The sequence below is a fragment of the Bufo bufo genome, chromosome 2 (genome assembly GCF_905171765.1).
Source record: "Bufo bufo chromosome 2, aBufBuf1.1, whole genome shotgun sequence".
NCBI lineage: Eukaryota > Metazoa > Chordata > Amphibia > Anura > Bufonidae > Bufo > Bufo bufo.
The window spans coordinates 676,043,305-676,064,223 of record NC_053390.1 but is presented as its reverse complement, the minus strand read 5'-3'; the positions used below and the strand labels follow the sequence as shown (position 1 = coordinate 676,064,223).

General features: G+C 41.9%; 1 protein-coding gene across 4 annotated transcripts in view; it reads right to left on the bottom strand.

The window, feature by feature from the left end:
• Nucleotides 1-5,132: 5,132 nt before the first annotated feature.
• The window catches only part of KLHL2 (kelch like family member 2), a 143,995-nt gene continuing 128,208 nt past the window's right edge, over nt 5,133-20,919 (bottom strand). For 3 of the 4 annotated variants that reach the window (XM_040418631.1, XM_040418629.1, XM_040418632.1), the window contains 5 exons: nt 15,518-15,619; nt 15,297-15,425; nt 10,213-10,353; nt 8,780-8,923; nt 5,134-6,261 (listed from right to left, as the gene is read on the bottom strand). In XM_040418631.1, the coding sequence (XP_040274565.1) occupies nt 6,233-6,261; nt 8,780-8,923; nt 10,213-10,353; nt 15,297-15,425; nt 15,518-15,619 (545 nt within the window). In that variant the 3' untranslated portion in view covers nt 5,134-6,232. Of the gene's footprint in view, nt 6,262-8,779; nt 8,924-10,212; nt 10,354-15,296; nt 15,426-15,517; nt 15,620-20,919 lie in introns of all 4 variants that reach the window. The other variant, XM_040418630.1, reaches the window with a different exon arrangement.

Here is a 20,919-nt window from a genome sequence, read left to right as displayed (position 1 = left end):
GATGAATGTGTCATGGGTCAAAGTTCGGTGCAATGCAAAAGAATATGGCACGTGCGAACATCGCCATATGTTCGCATGTTCGGCGGATCGCAAGGCCATCACTAATTTTGACATCATGAGACAAAGACAATACCTAACAATTGATAAACAGTACTTTGCCATTGCAAGGGTTCAAGCAGGATGTTCTCAGATGGAAGTTGCCACTGAGCTTAGAGTGTCATCAGCAGGTTGCAACAGAGATACAGATAGACTGGAAGAGTCACAGGAAGGCATAGAAGTGGACGTCCTTTGGCCACATCCCACACTGAAGACTGCTTTATTGTGAACAATGCCCCGTGGAACCGGATGATGAATGCCACACAACTCCAGGCACATTTAAGGGAGGTGAGAGACACCCAAGTGTCAAGTCAGACCATTCAAAGTGTTACGTCAGTCCATTTGTTTATATTAGCGTGGTCTGCATTGTAGATGACCTGCAAGGGTACTTGACCACAGGCATCATCGTCTTGCATTGGCCAGGGGTCATCTACACTGGACGAGGGGCCACTGGGCCTTAGTGCTGTTCACTAATGAAAGTCTATTCACGCTGAGCAGAAATGATGGCCGCCAACGATGTTGGAGATGTCAAGAAGAGCACTATTAGTTCACAAAAACCCTATTGTGAGGGAGCAGCTTTGGGAATTACCATTGTAGCTTAGGCTGTATCGCAATAGCTAGTTTACGCTTTTTCCTCCCCCACATTGACCTTTATTTAATTTGTACTTAATAAAACCTATTATATCAATGAGAATCTATAGTTAAAACTTTCAGGGTGAGCTCTAATCTCACTGCAATTCAGTATTATCTTGATTAGAGTCTGTGGCTGCACACTCACACTGACGCCTCTATTCTAATATCCTATTAGATGTATTCATTTTCATAGCGCTCACTTCCTGGACTAAAACTAACTTAGAATCTGCCCCCCGACATGTTTTGCCAAGTACTGGCATCTTCAGGGGCTGGGCAGTCTATGAAGAACACTATGCATCAGCCACTGTTGTCACCAGACAAGCCTTTGGTGGTGGTGTAACAGTGTGGGCAGGTGTGTCTAGTCAATACAGAACTGCTCTACACATTTTTTGAATGGCACAGTGACAAACCCATACTACTTGAATAACATCATTAATTCCATCATTGTGCCTCTGCATGAACAACACATGCCTGATTTCTTGGTCCATATCAACTATACTCAGGTATCTATGTTTAAAGCCTACACATAATATTGGATGAACTTTTAGTTATTTTGATACCATTTTTTTGCTGGTCATACTACTGAGGTCCGCCTTGATGATAATCTATATGTTAGCGGACTTTTGAATAGCATGAATATAGTGATATTATTATAGAAGCATTTATCTATTGCGTATTTTATTGCATTTATTTTATTTGACTTAATCTAAATAAAACTATATATTTGTTAACCACATGGTCACGGTCTCGAGTGCCCTGTACCTTATATATTTCTCATAATCCTTCTATTGAGTGAGTGGTCTCAATTTACAGGAGCACCTTTTGGTTTTTATTTCTTCTAGTGCGATATCTTATTTATTTAATAACATGCCTAATTTCATCTTCATGTACGACAGTGCGCCAGCTCATCGAGGTCACATCATTAGGGAACGGCTTCTGCAGAATGGGGTACCTCAAATGGAGTGGCCTGCACTTTGTCCAGACCCGAATCCCATTGAAAACCTTTGGGACCAGCTGAGTCGCCATGTAGAGGCTCGTAACTCTGTATCCCAGAACCTCAATGACCTGAGGGCCGCCCTTCAAGAAGAGTGGGATGGCATGCCTCAGCAGACCATAAGTCGACTTGTTAACAGCATGAAAGGTCATTGTCAAGCTGTAATTGATGCTCAAGGCCACATGTCAGATTATTGAGACATTAACATTTTTGTGGGGGTATACCCACCAGTGTTGATGGCTTTTGTTTCAATAAATTGTTTGAGATGAGGAAATCACTACTCCTACTTAAATGACCCACGTTTATAATATAACATCACTGTAGAGTGAACTTTTTATGTTTTCCATAAATTTCACCGGAAAGCCAAAGATCCCTAACAGTGTAGTTTTAGCCATCGCACTTGCACATTTACTTCATTTTGCAGGAGATGCTGACTAAATTATGTTTACAGTATGCATTTCCAGGTGTGTTTGCCTCCATTTTGGTTGTGCACTCTAACCTAATCCATCCTTTCCACAGGCTGTTTTTAATTCGCTGTTCCGTCACTGGGAGTGTGGCGCTCCCGGTAAATGATCCTTCAGATGCCAGGGTTGTAATTGACCACAGCATCTGAGCGGTTAAAAGTCTGTAATTGGAGCTTTCTCATATCATAGACTCTGCTACTGGGTGTCTGCTGTATAAAAGCAGGCACCCAGTGGCTATGGCGCTCACTTAGTTGCTGAGGGGGCGCCGTCTTTAATGACCTGACATCGCTATACATGTACGTCCGATGTTGGGAAGGGGTTGATGGTCTAATTTTGGAATATGTATAACTAGGGATGAGCGAATCGACTTCAGATGAAACATCCAAAGTTCATTCGCATAAAACTTTGTTTCAATACTGTACGGAGCGAGCGATCCGTACAATATTAGAATGTATTGGCTCCGATGAGCCAAAGTTATTACTTCACGAAGTCTCGTGACACTTTGTGTAATAACTTTATAAATTGATTTCTACTGTAAAAAAAACATTTCCTGAACTTGGGTTTGGTTCCAATTGAACAACACCAATCAAAAGTTTTGCTCCTAATTGATCACTGCTGTGTGTGAGGAGACTCAAATACCACCCCAAAAAAACAAAAAAAAACACACACAGCAACATAGTATATAAAATACATATTTTATTATTCAATTATACAAGAGTCTATAAAAAAAACCAATAATATCAGCATGCATACACAGGAATAAGATAAACAGGACTGCATATAAAGTGTCACAAATCAAAACTAAATAGCCCCTAGATGATATAATACATGTATCATTTCCCCTTAGCACCCCATAAATAGTAGGAAAGAGAGGAGCATAACATTTACCCCAAACTGCCGAGTGCACCTTCCTTTACAAGGGGGGTGCAAATCAGGGGAAAATTACCACATCCAATGACAAATAAAGTGCCTAGCGAAAGTAAAGTGAACAATACATCAGGGAGGAAGTCGCTCAGGAGGAAGCGACTGCGAAACGCGCGTCTTGGTCAGGATTGCATTGGTCGGTATTATATTTAATATACTTCCTCCCTGATGTATTGTTCACTTTACTTTATTGCGCTAGGCACTTTATTTGTCATTGGATGTGGTCATTTTCCCGATTTGCACCCCCCCCTGTAAAGGAAGGTGCACTCGGCAGTTTAGTATAATATAATATATTATACTATATCATTACTCCCTGATGTATTGTTCACTTTACTTTATTGCGCTAGGCACTTTATTTGTCATTGGATGTGGTCATTTTCTCCTGATTTGCACCCCCCTTGTAAAGGAAGATGCACTCGGCAGTTTGGGGAAAATGTTAGGCCCCTCTCTTTCCTATTATATATGGGGTGCTAAGGGCAAATGAGACATGTATTATATCATCTAGGGGCTATTTAGTTTTGATTTGTGATACTTTATATGCAGTCCTGTTTATCTTATTCCGGTGTATTCATGCTGCTATTATTGTTTTTTATAGACTCTTGTATAAATTTAATAATAAAATATGTCTTTTATATACTATTTTGCTGTGTGTGTTTTTTTTTTGAGGTGGCATTTGGTGTCAGGTAGTACCTTGGAACCGATCCTGAGTTCGGGAAATGTTTTTTCACAGTAGAAATCAATTTATGAAGTTATTACGCAAAGTCTCGCGAGACTTCGCAAAGTAATAACTTTGGCTCATCGGAGCCAATACATTCTAATTTTCTAATATAGTACGGAGCGCTCGCTCCGTAAAGTATTGAAACGAAGATTTATGTGAATTGACTTTGGATGTTTCATCCGAAGTCGATTAGCTCACCCTAAGTATAATGTTTCGAGTAACAATTCTTCTACCACTGTTTTTTGGGATTATTGCGGTACCATGTTGCTAAAGCCAAAACTATTTTTTTTTTTATCAGAGTTGCTTTATGAGGCGCTGAAGAATCTGACAAACATTTTAGATTTTTTTGGGGATTTTACAATACTCACTACCTTTGTAAATTAGATGTAGATACATTGCCCCCATGCGTATGCAGTAGAGACAGTGGCAGGGGGTCCTAGGTTTGATTCTGACCAAGGAAAACGTCTGCATGGAGTTTGTATGTTCTCCCCGTGTTTGCGTGGGTTTCCTCCAGGTACTCCGGTTTCCTCCTATACTCCAAAGACATACTGATAGGAAGCTTAGATTGTGAGTGCCTTTGGGCAAGCAATGATAAGGTTTGTAAAGTGCTGCGGAATATGTCAGTGCTATATACAGCATCTCACAAAAATGAGTACACCCCTCACATTTTTGTAAATATATTTTTGTAAAGTGTCATGGTTTGCGGTTGCATGAATGCTGCCGGCTGTGGGAAGTTACAGTTCATTGAGGGAACCATAAATGCCAACATGTCATACTAAAGCAGAGCATGATCCCCTCCCTTCGGAAACTGGGCTTCAGGGCAGTATTCCAACAGGATAATGACCCTCAAACACACCTCCAAGACGACCGCTGCCTTGCTAAAGAAACTGAGGGTAAAGGTGCTGGACTGACCAAGCATGTTTCCAGACCCTATTGAGCGTCTGTGGGGCATCCTCAAACAGAAGGTGAAGGAGCGCAAGGTCTCTAACGTCCACCAGCTCCATGATGTCGTCATGGAGGGTGGCAGAGGATTCCATTGGTGACCTGTGAAGCTGTAGTGAACTCCATGCCCAAGAGAGTTAAGGCAGTGCCGGAAAATAATGGTGGCCACAATTTGGCCATTTTCACTTAGGGGTGTACTCACTTTTGTTGCCAGCGGTTTAGACATTAATGGCTGTGTGTTGAGTTATTTTGAGGGCACACCGAATTTACACTGTTATACAAGCTGCACACTGACTACTGTACATTGTATCAAAGTGTCAAAGCTTCAGTGTTGTCCCATGAAAAGATATAATAAAATATTTACAAAAATGTGAGGGGTGGACTCACTTTTGTGAGATACTGTAAGTGCGTAAAATAAATAAATCTAGTGAATAAAAACAGTCAGATTGAGATACAAAAATTTTATTCAAAGAAATATGTAATCAACCGGACGTACATTTATGAATTGTTAAAAAGGAAAAGCCATAATTGTCTTTAGCAAAACAGATCAGTAATAAACAGACAACTGATTTATGCCGCTCGTGTAAAATAATTTAACTACATAGACAAATACTTAAATAAGTATAATAAATCATGCATATTCACCTGATATCCACAAGCTTATCTGGAAAACTGAAATCATCGCCATGCTATAAAATTCCTTCACATAAAGGAATTACTATGAAATTTGTGCAAATTAATACAAACCACATCATAAATAATCATTGATCCATAAGTTATATTTTTTCTATAAAAACATTTGGCAATGCTTTTTCCACAACCCCCCTCCCAATACCACTGACCAGATCACGTGGCATTTTATTTTTTTAAATAGGCATATAAAAAAAATACAACTCTAGGACTGTGCCAAATATAAATAGTGCAGTAACCCAACAGTTGGACCGCTTTGAAGAAAGCAGCAATGACAATTATACAGTACACGTATGCACAGACATACACACACAGTTTCGATTTTATTCACATAGCTGAAAGAAGCATCCTCGTATGTGAAAGTATGACCCCTAACATTCTAGCAATGTAGATTCCAAAAAGAGATACTTCACTATAAAGTCTAGTCCACCAAATACACGTCACTTGAAATCCTTCTTTGTACAGACATTCTTTAGTCAACCGTGGTCAGCAAGAGCTGGATGACATGAAAGCAGCTTTTTTTTTTTTGTCACAGTTGGGAAGCAACAATTGTGTGAACAGATTTCACAAACCGTATCAAAATCCAGACATCTGCTGCTCAATACAGAAGAGCTCAGAGCAATACTTCAACCTAGGGTAATCTTCGGTGGCTGCTGTGCTTTACTGCAGATGAAAAGCCTCTATTTCGTCTGCCACAGCTTGCAGTCACAAGCCAGGAAGTAATACCACACTTCACTTTATACCCGCGCTGTCTGAAGACGTAAGCTCAGATCATAATGGCTTATCAATAACTGTAACACCTACGGAGAAACGAGAAAACAAGCAATACATTACATACACATACATAGAGAAAAATACAAGCATTCACACCACTGTAATTCTTTTTGTGGTGCATTGTGCATTTTGCGGATCATCACGTCCTGCCTTTTATTAGAAATGCCTATTCTTGTCTGCAAAATGGACAAGAATAGGACAGGTTCCTTTTTTTTTCTTCGGGTCACTGCATCTTTTGTGGCCCCATTGAAATGAATGGCTTCACATTCTATGGCTATGTGAATGAGCCCTAACACTGGAAAAAAATTGAAACCATATATTTCTATTATCTGACGGTTCAAATGGTTTGTCCTATATATTCTCCAAATTATGCACAGCAGGTTATTCCAAAAATCACCCCAATTCTACATAACTTGACCAGTCAATATACTTCGTACAAGCAGAATATTAAACCATTTATGGATTTTGTAGAGAAATTTGAATTGAAAGTGGCCAGCGTATAATAACTTTAGCTCAGACTACAGACTTTAGTTTTGTATTTAGTCAGCAACATAAAAAACATATCTCCTAAATGACCTCTATAATTTCTATGGGATTTATACCAGTGTCTTTCTCCAATTTTTTAAATCACATAAAAATGTTTTGGGCGTTTTTGCTCAGGTTTTTAAATGCTGACTTCTTTACATACAGAAAAAAGAAAATGTATTCAAGTCAGGCCGGGTTCATGTTTTGATCCGTTAGAACAGGGATCAGCAACCTTTCGTCCTCCGGCTGTTCTGAAACTACAACTCCCAGAATGCTCCATTCACTTTTAAGCTACTTTTACATCTGTGTTCTCCTTTCTGGTTTTGAGATCCATCAGAGGATCTTAAAACCGCAGGAAAACGCATCCGTTTGAATAATACAACCGGCTGCATTCATTCAGAATGGATCACAGTTGTATTATATCGAAAATGAATATGACGGATACGACATCATATATCATTGTAAGTCAATGGGCACCAGATGCATTTTTTCGTGTCTGAAAAAAACGGATCCGGCAGCATTTTGAGCTTGAAGCTGTTTTGTGTCCGGCATGGGAATGCAACAAACCGGAGCAGAATGCATTTTTCTCCGGTTTTCAGATCCTCTGCCGGATCTCAAAACCAGAAAGGAAAACGCAGATGTGAAAGTAGCCTAATAGGAGTTAGAAGAACAGCCGAGCATGTTTGCATGCTGGGATTTATAGCTGCACAGCAGCTGGAGTGCTAAAAGTTACTGATTCATGCATTAGAAGAACAGAAAGATACTAAATAAAACAGATCCTTTATTTTGAGAATTTGTTGCGCTCAGTTTGCATCCGTTTTTGTCAGTTTCCTCTGAGATCCGTTATTTTTGCAGGACTTTTTCTCCAGTCTAAAAATGACAGATTATATAAGAATGATCATAGCAAGTTAATTATTTGCCAACCGCACTCATCAAAGACTTCTCTCACACACAGCAGTGGGGGGAGATCCATGTACCGTAGATAAAATATATATCCACTATAATTTTAAATAATTAGAAAGCCCCATGCATCCTGCAAAAACCTGCAGCAATACTAGAGACGCTTGCACAAAATATACGATTCCCTTCACCGGCTCCACAGGGCAGAGGCTTCACAAACACTTCGGACCAGAAGTGACAGGGCGAGGCAGAACTCCAACCAAGTGCAAGAAAAAATATAGTATATTTTTCATGGGACAACCCTTTTAACGACTACTGCGGTCTCATAATTATTCAACCCCTTTATGACAAGTGTCTCTAGTATAAGAAAAAGGATCCAGCACTGCCGTATTCATAAAAATGAAATCTTTATTTCATATCAGGATACCAACGCAGATAAAAAAATAAATAAAAAAAAAAACTGACGCGTTTCAGGCTCTGACAAACACCTCAACGTTTTCTATCTGCGTTTGTATCCTGATATGAAATAAAGATTCTGGTTTTATGAATATGGCAGTGCTGGATCCTTTTTCTTATATTAGAGACACTTGTCATAAAGGGGTTGAATAATAATGAGACCGCAGTGGTCGTTAAAGGGGTTGTCCCATGAAAAATATACAATATTTTTCAAACAGCATCTGCATCTGAATGCTTCTGCAGTTTCATGCAATTAAAAATGTATTATAGCTACTGAGTTATTCAATGAAATCTCTGTATAGCCACCTGCTGTTTGCTCTTTTTCTATTCTCTCTGTCCTGCTCACCGATATGTAAGCACATGTTCAGTTCCATTCAGGGCTGGTTCTAGCTTTGTTAGGACTCATGCACACGGCCGTTGCCCGGCCGTGCACATAATGCGGCCCGCAATCAGCTTAAATGGGTCCGCAATCCGGAAGGAGCAGTGCGGAAAGGAGGCACGGAACCCCATAGAAGCAGTACGGAGTACTTCCGTGGGGTTTCTCTCCGTGCCTCCGCACTGCAAAAAAAAAATAGAACTTGTTCTATTTTTTTGTGGTGCGGACAGAACACGGATCTATTCAAAGTATATGGACACAGTATATGGACACAGAATTTCATTTACCTGCATAACTTCTCCCTGTGCTCATACAACATGGCAAAAGTGTCCATTTGTCAGTCGCTGCATTGTAATACTCCACCGATGCCAAATTACAAGACCCATCATCACCTCCGACAACATATAACATGCCGTCTACCGCACAAACACCTAATAAAAAAATGAAAAAATGCAATTAAGGTCGAGTTCATACGTGGTGGCGGACTCTAGACTACAAAGTACAAAGTGCAGACCACCCCATCGGACGTAAATTTTGCTAATCTATTTTTAGAGGCAACATTAGGATAAATTCCGCATTTTACAGCAAATTTCCACAGAACGGACAAGATGGAGCCTGATCCTTATGCACTGAAATCTCAGGGACAGACTGCATTGTACGGATAGTGCATATCTACAATGACATGTCTGTACAGCGAGTCTGACATTTACCCTAGTTTTAGCATGTGTCTGAGAGAAATTAGATTGTAAGCCCACTTGCAGACAGTGTAACAGCACTACGCACTGTGTTGTATACAACATTTTAAGAAGCTACTTTCCCATATACGTTTTTGCTGTCTGGTTTTGAGATCTGGCAGGGGATCTCAAAACCACAGCAAAACGCATCCATTTGAATAATACAACCGGCTGCATCCGTTCAGAACGGATCCGGTTGTATTATAGTGAAAATGAAGAAACCGGATCCGGCACTAAAACCATTGTAAGTCAATGCTGGATCTGTTTTTTTCTGTTCGAAAAAATGAAAAACGGATCTGGCACTATTGACTTACATGGTTTTTGGTGCCAGATCCAGCTTCTTCAGTTTTCTATGCCGCACACAAAAACGCTGCTTGCAGTGGATTTATATCAGGCATGGGAACGCCACAAACAGGCATGGGAACGCATGGGAACACCACAAACCGGAATGGAATGCATTCTGGTGCACTCCGTTCCGGTCTGTCCAGAATGAATGGGGGCAAAACTGAAGTGTTGCGCTGCGGTTTTGAGACCCTGTGTCGGCTCTCAAAACCGGACAGCACAATGCAGATGTGAACGTAGCCTAAGGCTTTATTCACACGTCAGTGATTTTGAGCCAAAACCAGGAGTGGAGCCTCCACAGACAGACATAAGGAATAAGGGAAAGATCTGCTCCTGTTCTGGGTTAGACCTGCATCTGGTTTCAATCAATAACTGACCGAACACTGATTGCCTGTATTAATAGCCAAAAGACAGAATGAGCCGGAGCTACACCTGAACAGCTGATTGGCATGGGTGCCGGGTGCGCCCCCTGCCAATCAGCGAGTGATGCCATATCAGTTTCTAAACGCTGGACAACCCCTTTGAAGCCGATTTCATCCCTTCACAAATCACATATTGAATGGCTATCTTTTCCACATGACCAAGTTATTAGATGTATGTCCTAGCACTGTTAGCCTTGTCATGTAGCATGTCATAGAACATACCTGCGTTTCTTCGGCACATATTCATGTCGGCAACTTGCTTCCACAGATTAGTAGAGGGGTCATACATCTCAACACTTTTTCTAACTAGTGGACCATCATGGCCTCCAACAGCATAAAGCCATCCATTTAATACTCCCACACCTACAAACAAAAAATATTAATGAGAGGTTTAACAAATGTACTCATTAAAGGGGTTGTTCACATCACTTTATTTATGGAAACAGCCTGGGCCTGATAAAATAGTAAAAGCACATACACTTACTTTCCCTGGCCCCTCCTATCCAGCACTGCCCCTCTGTCCTCTCCTGATCTGCAGCCAGTGACATATTGTTGTGGCTGCAGAGTTGTACAGGATGTCACCGCTGCATCCACAACAATAAGTGTAAGTGATTTAAATTAATCATATGACCACTGAGAACAGTGATTGGCTGCAGCGGTGTACATGCTTTTATTATTTCAACAGGGCCTAGGCTGTTTCCATAAATAAATAATGTGGAAAACCCCTTTAATGCCCTCATCACCTAACTGTAACCATGCACACCTAATCTACGGTCTGTGTATTATTTGGTAGAAGCTCAAATCAACAAGCATTGTAATCACATGCCTTTGAAGTGTACCTGCTGTTTCAGGTGACCGTTCAGAATAAGCTTCTGCATATGTAGACGAGGAGCACCACTAAATCTGACCATTACACGACTTGTATTCTGTATTTTTCACCAGCTTTCCCCTATGATGTCTCCCATACATAGCACACACAGAGAAGAGGAGATCCTGCTCTCCCTTTCTCTCTGCAGCACACTCTCAGAAGCAGTATGGAGGACATTATACACAGAACAGAAAAGTGTAGCTGTAAATCTAGCACTGGGATGAGACAGAAAAATGACCAGAGATGGCAGCATCTCCGTGTGGCTGTGCCTTTCACTGTGCAGCATGTTCTTCCCCTCTCCATAGACTTTTATGGACAACAAGTAAACTAGTCCGTTAGTGAACGGATATTTCCTCTCAAGACAGATATTCGCAATGAACTGGGGATGAATGATCAGTAGAGTAGGTGTGGGGTGGAGGCTAATAAAAGTAGCTCATAAGTGTAGAAAGAGGCATTTTACTATAATAAATTACAAAGTTTCTTATATTCTCTTGCAATACTGATTTACGTAAAGTTTGTTTAAAATATAGCCTCTTTAACCCCTTGAGTCCCAGAGGATTTAGCGTTTTTGTTTTTCCTCGTTGCCTTCCTGGAGCCATAACTTTATTTAATGATCCATTCACATAGCCGTATGAGAGCTTGTCGTTTGTGGGACAAGTTGTACTTTCTAATGACACAGCTTAATATTGGACACAATATATTGGGGAGCTGGAAAAAAATTCCAAATAGGGTGGAATTGGAAAAAGAAATTCTGCCATAATTATAGGGGTTTTGTCTCTACAGCATTCTCTATGCACTAAAACTAACCTGTGCCCTTCATTTTCTGGGTCAGTATGACTACAACGTTACTACATTTATATAGTCTTTCTTTGTTTTAATATTTAAAAAAAACTTTGGAAAAAAAAGAATTTTTTTTTTTCACCGCCATCTGACCCCATTACTTTTTTATAGTTATGCCTATGGAGCTGTGAGTGTGCGTGCGTGGGGGGGGGAAGGGCGATCTATAGTTTTCATTGATACAATTTTGGAGTGTGTGAGACTTTACACACAGAGTGATTTAGAGTGTTTATTTCTTTTAATGTTGATGATCATGGTGTCACACTCTAATCAGCTGATCAACACAAAACACCTGCAAAGGTTTCCAAAGCCTTTAAGTGGTCCCTCAGGCTGGTTCAGTGGGCTAAACAATCATGGGGAAGACTGCTGACTTGGCAGTTGTCCAGAAGACAGTCACTGACATCCTCCACAAGGAGAGTAAACCACAAAAGGTCATTGTTGAAGAAACTGGCTGTTCAAAGTGCTGTATCCAAAGATATTAATGGAAGGTTGAGTGGAAGAAAAAAGTGTGGTAGAAAACTGTACACAAGCAACAGGGTTAGGTCTCATGCACACGAATGTCCGCAATACACGGGCACCGTGTGCCCGTCGTTTGCAGATGTGGACCCATTAACTTGAATTGATCAGTGATCCGCAAGATTCAGTCTCCGCATCACAAAAAAATAGAACATGTTCTATTTTTGCGATGCGGAGGGATGGACCGAAACTCATGGAAGCGTTCCATAGTGCTGCAGCTCCATATCTTGCAGATTGTGACGTGCCCACAATACGGGCACGGGTCGCACACGGTGTACATGAGCCCTTAACCACAGCATTGACAGGACTGTCAAGAAAAGGCCATTCAAGAATTTGTGGTGATTTACAAGGAGTTGACTTCGGCTGGAGTCAGTGCTTCAAGAGCCACCACACACAAACATATCCAGGACATACAGTTGCAAGAAAAAGTATGTGAACCCTTTGGAATGATTTGCATTTCTGCACAAATTGGTCATAAAATGTGCTCTGATCTTCATCTAAGTCACAACAATAGACAATCACAGTCTGCTTAAACTAATAACACACACAGAATATAAAGTTACCATGTTTTTATTGAACACACCATGTAGACATTCACAGTGCAGGTGGAAAAAGTATGTGAACCCCTAGACTAATGACATCTCCAAGAGCTAATTAGAGTGAGGTGTCAGCCAACTGGAGTCCAAGCAATGAGATGAGATTGAAGGTGTTATTTACAGCTGCCCTGCCCTATAAAAAACACATCAGTTCTGGGTTTGCTTTTCACAAGAAGCATTGCCTGATGTGAATGAAGCCTCGCACAAAAGAGCTCTCAGAAGACCTACGATTAAGAATTGTTGACTTGCATAAAGCTGGAAAGAGTTATAAAAGTATCTCCAAAAGCCTTGCTGTTCATCAGTCCACGGTAAGACAAATTGTCTATAAATGGAGAAAGTTCAGCACTGCTGCTACTCTCCCTAGGAGTGGCCGTCCTGTAAATATGACTGCAAGAGCACAGTGCAGACTGCTCAATGAGGTGAAGAAGAATCCTAGAGTGTCAGCTAAAGACTTACAAAAGTCTCTGGCATATACTAACATCCCTGTTAGCGAATCTATGATAGTTAAAACACTAAACAAGAATGGATTTTATGGGAGGATACCACAGAGGATAGTGGCATAACCTCAAGAAAGTGATTCAAACCAGACATCCCAAGAATATTGCTGAACTGAAACAGTTCTGTAAAGAGGAATGGTCAAGAATTACTCCTGACCGTTGTGCACGTCTGATCTGCAACTACAGGAAACGTTTGATTGAAGTTATAGCTGCCAAAGGAGGTTCAACCAGTTATTAAATCCAAGGGTTCACATACTTTTTCCACCTGCACTGTGAATGTTTGCATGGTGTGTTCAATAAAAACATGGTAACATTTAATTATTTGTGTGTTATTAGTTTAAGCAGACTGTGATTGTCTATTGTTGTGACTTAGATGAAGATCAGATCACATTTTATGACCAATTTGAGCAGAAATCCATATCATTCCAAATGGTTCACATACTTTTTCTTGCAACTGTAGGTTACAACTGTCACATTCCTTGTGTCAAGCCACTCATGACCCAGAGACAACATCAGAAGCGTCTTTCCTGGGCTAAGGAGAAAATGGACTAAACTGTTTCTCTGTGGTCCAAAGTGCTGTTTTCAGACAAATATATTTTTTGCATTTAATTTGTAAATCAAGGTCTTATAGTCTGGAAGAAGAGTGGAGAAGCTTGCCAAGTTGCTTGAATTCCAGTGTGAAGTTTTCACAGTCCACAGTGATAGTTTGCGGAGCCCAGTCATCTGATGGTGTTGGTCCAGTGTGTCATTTCAAGTCTAAAATTTCCTGGTAGACAGCTGCGCTGACTTTAGAGCACTTTATACTTCCTTGGAGATGCTGCTTTCATTTCCAGCAGGACTTGGCACTTGCCCACACTGCCAAAAGTACCAATACCTGGTTTAATAACCACAGTATCACTGTGCTTGATTGGCCAGCAATTTCTCCTGACCTAAACCCCATAGAGAATCTATGAGTTATTGTCAAGAGGAAAATGAGAGACACCAGACCCAACAATACTGATTAGCTGAAGGCCACTATCTAACCAACCTGGGCTTCCATTAACACCTCAGCAGTGCCACAGGCTGACCACCTCCATGCCACGCCACATTGAAGCAGTAATTGAGGCAAAAGGAGCCTCGACCAAGTGTTGAGTGCATATACTGTACATACGTTTTAGTAGACCAACATTTCTGTATTTACATTTATTTTATTTTATTATTGGTCTTATTTAATATTCTAATTTTCTAATATACTGACTTTTGGGTTTTCATTAGCTGTAAGCCATAATCATCAACATTAAAATAAATAAAGACTTGAAATAGCTTACTCCTAGGAGTTCCGTCCTATTGGCTCAATACCGGAAAATAACTGATCAGTTTTATCCCCATACATTCCTATTGGAGAGAAATCCATTCAGGATGCATCAGGATGTCTTCAGTTCTGTCTTTTTGACTGATCAGCTCGGAGATAATGCAGCAATCTCCGTCCAAAATTCCGGAACACTTGCCGGAATGCCGGATCCAGCAATAATTTACATTGAAATGTATTAGTGCCAGATCCGGCATTAAAAATACCGCAATGCCGGATCCGTCCTTCCAGTCTGCGCATGCGCTGACCTTTAAAAATGTGAAAAAAAAATAGACACGGATCCGTTTGTCTGTATGACTAACGAACAGACGGATTCGTTCCTGCAATGCATTTGTGAGATGGATCCGCATCCGGATATGTCTACAAATGTTGTCCGTTTGCATGCAGATTGCCGGATCACTCTGCCGCAAGTGTGAAAGTACCCTAAGCCTGGTTTGCTATTATCCTATGGAGCCCTGCCACCTGCAGGCCTTATTATGAACTACAGCATTGATACACTGGGTTTCTTCAGGCAGGCCTTTTACTTTCCTTTCTTTCTGGCTTTGGCTCAACAACTGCATCTCAAACAGTATCAAAAAGTGCATGGCATTCAACTAAACTGGTTTCCTACTACTGTAGACTACATCTACATAATCTTTTCATACCTGCTCCACTCCGTCGTGTGCCCATTTCGGAAATGTAACTCCATTCATTTGTACTTGGGTTATAACATTCAACTGTGCTAAGACACTGTCGTGATGCCCCATCATAACCTCCAACAGCATAGAGCATACCTGAAAAGTACAAAAAAGAATAAGGTTAAGACATTAGTGAGATCTCAAATACTTCTTTGAATTGTGAATGTTCCTCACTGACCACTACTTACCTCCAACAACACCAACTCCTACACTACTTCTTCTAGTGTTCATAGGAGCTACATGAAACCATTCATTTGCCTTTACATTATAAGCTTCAACGGTTGCCAAACCTGCAGACACATGATTAGAGTCCTAAATTCTTCATGAATTTAATACAATGTTGTGATAGTGGAGAACTATACCAATATTACATTATTTGCTTAGAACTGGAAACTTTCCTTGATTTATCAAAGGTGAAGCAATACTCCCACTGCTCTGCTAGTCACACTAGTACTAACAGTACTAAGGTCCCTTGTGCAGGGGTTGTACAGCTCCCTACTAGGAATACCGGGCGGTGCAGAGAGATCATTCTAGGGGAGAAAAGCTCTGTATGTACTTGCATGCCTCATTTTTTTATTTATTTTTGCTGGATTAGTGTGGAATCAGACTGAAAAAATTGTGTATACCTCCATATGAAATCAGAGGAAAAACAATGATCACACTGCCCCATAAAAACAGTCTTCAGAACTTTCAAATTGTTGGACTATCCTCAGGTCACGCCAAGGATTTGAGTCCAATTATTTTTTTGGTAATAAAATTGTCACTTTTTGAAATATAAACCGTGTTTTTGTTTTGCACCATTTTCATTTGAGCTGCCATAGCCCACACACATGGACATGTATATATGTAAATGCTCTTTATCCACTAGTCTATACAAATACACTCATTGACAAAAAAAAGCATAACACACCAAAAGGAGTTGTTGGAATCAAATTCAACTTTTATATGTTTGAATGTAATGATGATTTATACTAACAGTTTAAAAGGCTGAAAAAAAAGACATGTTATCCTGAAAAATGGATCTAGAGGAAGGCAAAAACCCCTCATGAGGTCAAAGCCAAATTTCCTCATTTTAGGGGAAAAAACTTCCTTCCCAAGTCCAACCAAAAAAATCGGAATAACTCCCTGGATCAACAACCTCGCCAAAAAACTATAACCTGTAATATTATTACACTCCAGAAATCCAGACCCCTCTTCTATGTGTACAAACCTTCCTTCCTCCAGACGCAGAGGATGTCCCCTCATCACAGTCACTGTCCTGGGGATAAATAGATGATGGGAGAGATCTCTGTACTGACCCCTGATATATTTATACATAGTTATTAGATCTCCCCTCAGTCTTTTTTTTTTAAAAGTGAATAACCCTAATTTTGATAATCTTTCAGGGTACTGAAGTTGCCCCATTCTAGTTATTATTTTAGTTGTCCTCCTCTCCAACTCTGCTATGTCTGCCTTGTTCACAGGAGCCCAGAACTGTACACAATACTCCATGTGTGGTCTGACTAGTGGTTTGTAATGTGGCAGGACTATGTTCTTATCACATGTATCTATGCCCTTGTGACACACCGCATAATCCTATTGGCCTTGGCAGCAGCTGCCGGACACTGGTTGCTACAGTAAAATTTTTACATCATTAGGCCTTATGAGCATGACTGTGGGGCCGCTGTGCCCTTGTTGCGCAAACTGCAGGTCTGCAAAACTCAGGCACTGGTCGTGTGCACTCTGTATCATGGTGCGGACCAATTTACTTCAATTGATCTGTGAGATGGGGTGAAAGATAGGACTTTTGCAGTCCAGAGGCACGGACCTGGAAGCCCACGGAACCCAGACACAGTGGCCCCACGATTGCTTGCATGAGGCCTTAGAGAAAGGATAAGTATATTGGAGAAAACTGTATAATTGAAAGGAGGATCTAGTACCTGTTGGACCACCTCTAACTTGAATACGTTTCGGTATGGAGGCCTACAGGTTCCATATGCCCACAGATGTTACAGCTGGGCCTATAAATCCTGCACACTGATAAGATGCTAAAGCTGGTGTCCCAGCTAGTTCCACATGTGCTCAATTGGTGGTGAATGGGCTGGTCAAGGAAGTGTTGTAATCTGGTGGAGACATTCCTGGGAAACCCTTGCTGTGTGGGTAAGTATTATCCTGCTGAAAAATTCCAGTTGGAATCCCCGCCAAGAGAGACAACACATGTGGCCGCAGGATGTCCTGCACATATTGGTGATCTGTTAGTGTCAAAAAAACTCGGAGAAAAGTTAGATATATAGCAGTAATATAGGTGTCCGTGAAGTGAGTATTAACCTAGAGGGTTAGGACACTTTGATGGGTGCTGGGGATGATTCTCTCCCTGTACCCGCCCTAGGTTAACCTTTGCCCAGGGATGATCCCCGATGGCGGGATCTCCCTGTCCCCGTACCTGCCCTGTCTGGCCCTGAACAGCCCTGTACGTTGGGAATATCACACAGATAATGATGTCAGTAATATTTTTAACCCTGACGCGTTTCCCCACCAAGGTTCATCAGGGGGTCGGTTGGAGGAAGATAATTATTGTACATAACATCATAGATCAAAGCAGGATAAATAGATAAAAATTCCTGGATGAAACAGTGAGGCAGACCATGCTTGGGGCTGGATAAATCACACAGGCTCTTCTATTGGTGAAGAGGGATGTCACTGGTGATGTGTCCCAACGATGCCCGGACTGCCACCTGCTATATGGGACATCGTTGGGGCACATCACCAGTGACATCCCTCTTCACCAATAGGAGAGCCTGTGTGATTTATCCAGCCCCAAGCATGGTCTGCCTCACTGTTTCATCCAGGACATAGTATTCTGCTTTTTAATTGAACCAATAAAAGCTATATTTTAAAGCGTCCAAACTCTAGGTTAATGATCTGTTAGTGTCCCTTGTATCACTACTAGAGGTGAGTGACTGTCATGTGCGATGTCTCCACACATCACACCAGCAGTTGGAGTAGTGTGTCGCTCCACAGCAATGTCAGGATTAAAGCACTCACCACTAGGCCTCCCCTCCTCGAACCCAAACAGAACCTGGATTTGTCGCTAAAGACCAGGGTTGATGCGATACCAAAATTTTGCGTCCCTTCTTCCTGGCTGTAGCGCTGTCCAATCAAAGCGCAGAGCGTCACAGCCAGGGAGAAAAAAACAAACAAAAAAAAACTCACCTACTCCCTGGCTGTGACGCTCTGCGCTTTGATTGGACAGCACTACAGCCAGGGAGAAGGAACGCCCATTGAGAAAAAGGGCAGTCTCCTCCCCATTGCTCCGATGCTAGCATGTAGCATACAGAGCTGGAGAATATACTGGGGGCCACAGCGGGCAAATAGAGCGGTGCCCAGGAATAATAGTAAGTTCAGTGAGATACCTGGGCGCCGCTCTACATGTCCTGATAGTTTGTTTTAGGGGTGGGCGATATAGGCGATATAAATTTGTGCCACGATATGGATTTTGTGCATATCGCCTATATTGCCGGACCGCGATATGACCACGGAGCGGTAGTGAATGATCGTGCTCTCAGCGCGCACCATGTTCTCCTGAGCCGGCACAATGGAGAAGGAGGAAGTCCCTCCCTCCCCACTGTGCGCGGCTGCTGCTGGCCACCAATAAGAACAAAGTAGGAGGAGGGGAGGGACTGTGGCCACTGCGCCACCAATGAATGCCTGAATAAAATCGTAGCGTTCATGTGCCGGCCATATCCCGGCCCCTATGACTGCACGCTATGATCCGCCGCAATTAACCCCTCAGTTGAGGGGTTAATCACGCGGATCACAGCGTCCTGTCAGCATCGGCGCACGTGAGTATAATGCTGCTCACTAACATACTATGGCAGCCAGGACTTCAGTAGCGTGACTCCTCGCTGCCATGGTAACCTCTCGGAGCCCCAGCATTACACTGCTGGGACTCCGATCGGAACTGCCCACTGCCACCAATGATGGGAGGGGGAGGGGGACCCTGTGGCCACTGCCACCAATGATTAATACTGGGGAGGGAGGGGGGGTGGGTTTGAGTTACCAGAGGGGGCTGATAAGAGGGAGAGGCTGGGGGGCACATGAGAGGCTGGGCGGCACATGAGAGGCTGGGGGGCTGATCAGAGACTGGGGGGCACATGAGAGGCTGGCTTCCATGGTCAGCTCCCTGCTGTTGTGTGCACAAAGCACAGGGCAGCAGGGAGAGTGTAAAGTCCTATTCACCCTAATAGAGCCCTATTAGGGTGAATATGACAAGGGTTCTAGCCCTTAAGAAGGCGAATAGTTATTAAATAAAAAGTAAAAGAAAAAAATAGTTTAAACACCGCCCCCCAAATATAGAAAACAATATATCGCGATATAGATCGCATATCGCAATATAGATTTTAGGCCATATCGCCCACCCCTAGTTTGTTTACAATGTTTGGACCCATGAAAGGTCCTCTATCATCATTGAGCGCCCTGACAGCAGCACACTGTTCTCTGATGCTAGGCTGCGCAGTAGGGCAGCCTAGTATCGATAAATGTCAAATCCCGGTATCATATCGTTACCGGGACAAAAGTATTGATTGGGTATCGATATTTCGATACCCGCAACAATCCTACTAAAGACAATATGGTTCCAGTCTGTAGCAGTCCAGATTTTTTGTTCAGGACTCCACTGCAAAGGCGACCATGGCTGGATGTCAATGGCAGGACATGTAATGGGTGCCGTGACACCAATTTATTTTTTGCTAAGCACCTGTAAATGTTCCGCGCAGAAATAGTGTGTAGTGAAGGTGCCATCTATGTCTGGATGGTGGACAATGAAACTGTGAGGTGCTTGTGCTTTTTTGGCAGATCAAAAATCCTCTCTACTGGTGATCTGGCTGGGCCGTTTGGAGACTGTTTGCTGCATGCCCTCATGAAACCACTGCTCCCATGCCCCCAATAGCTAGGTCAGAACAGCCTACTTGGTGGGCAATTCGGTAAGCTGACCATTCTGCTTCTCTCAGTCCAGTGATGTGCTCCCTCTTAAAGTATGTCAACTGGGCAAAATGTCTGAGTGTGTCAAAGAGGTATGGCTAGCAGTCATTAATTTCTCACCAAGAGGTACACTACCCAAAGTAACCTCTGAGAGCCTTTTTATAGGGCAGTGGAGGAAAGCAAATTTCAAAACCTCCCAGTGTCTAATCAGACCAAATCTGTAATCATTTATTTATCTGCATACCAAGTTTTTCAGCAATTCGACATTTGTCTGGGTGTTTTTTTCTTTTGATGAGTGTATATTAACACGTGAAGTTGAATTCACACTACACTGTGTTCACAGCATTCACTAGTTCAGTTCCTGACACATACTGTTTGTCAAATGTATCCATATAGCAGGCTGGTATACACCGGTGTACAGAACACTGCAGTTTGTGATTTCATACAGAGGCATCTGACAAAAAGTATACCCTGTATACCAGCCTGTGGAGATGTATACCACTGTATAGCTATACATACGCGGAGACATCTCTTAAGAAATAGATTCTAAGCATGCAGCATTTAGTTCTAATAAAAGAGACACAATTACAGTAGAAGGTCCATACAAGTACCTGGATGCAGCCATGACAAC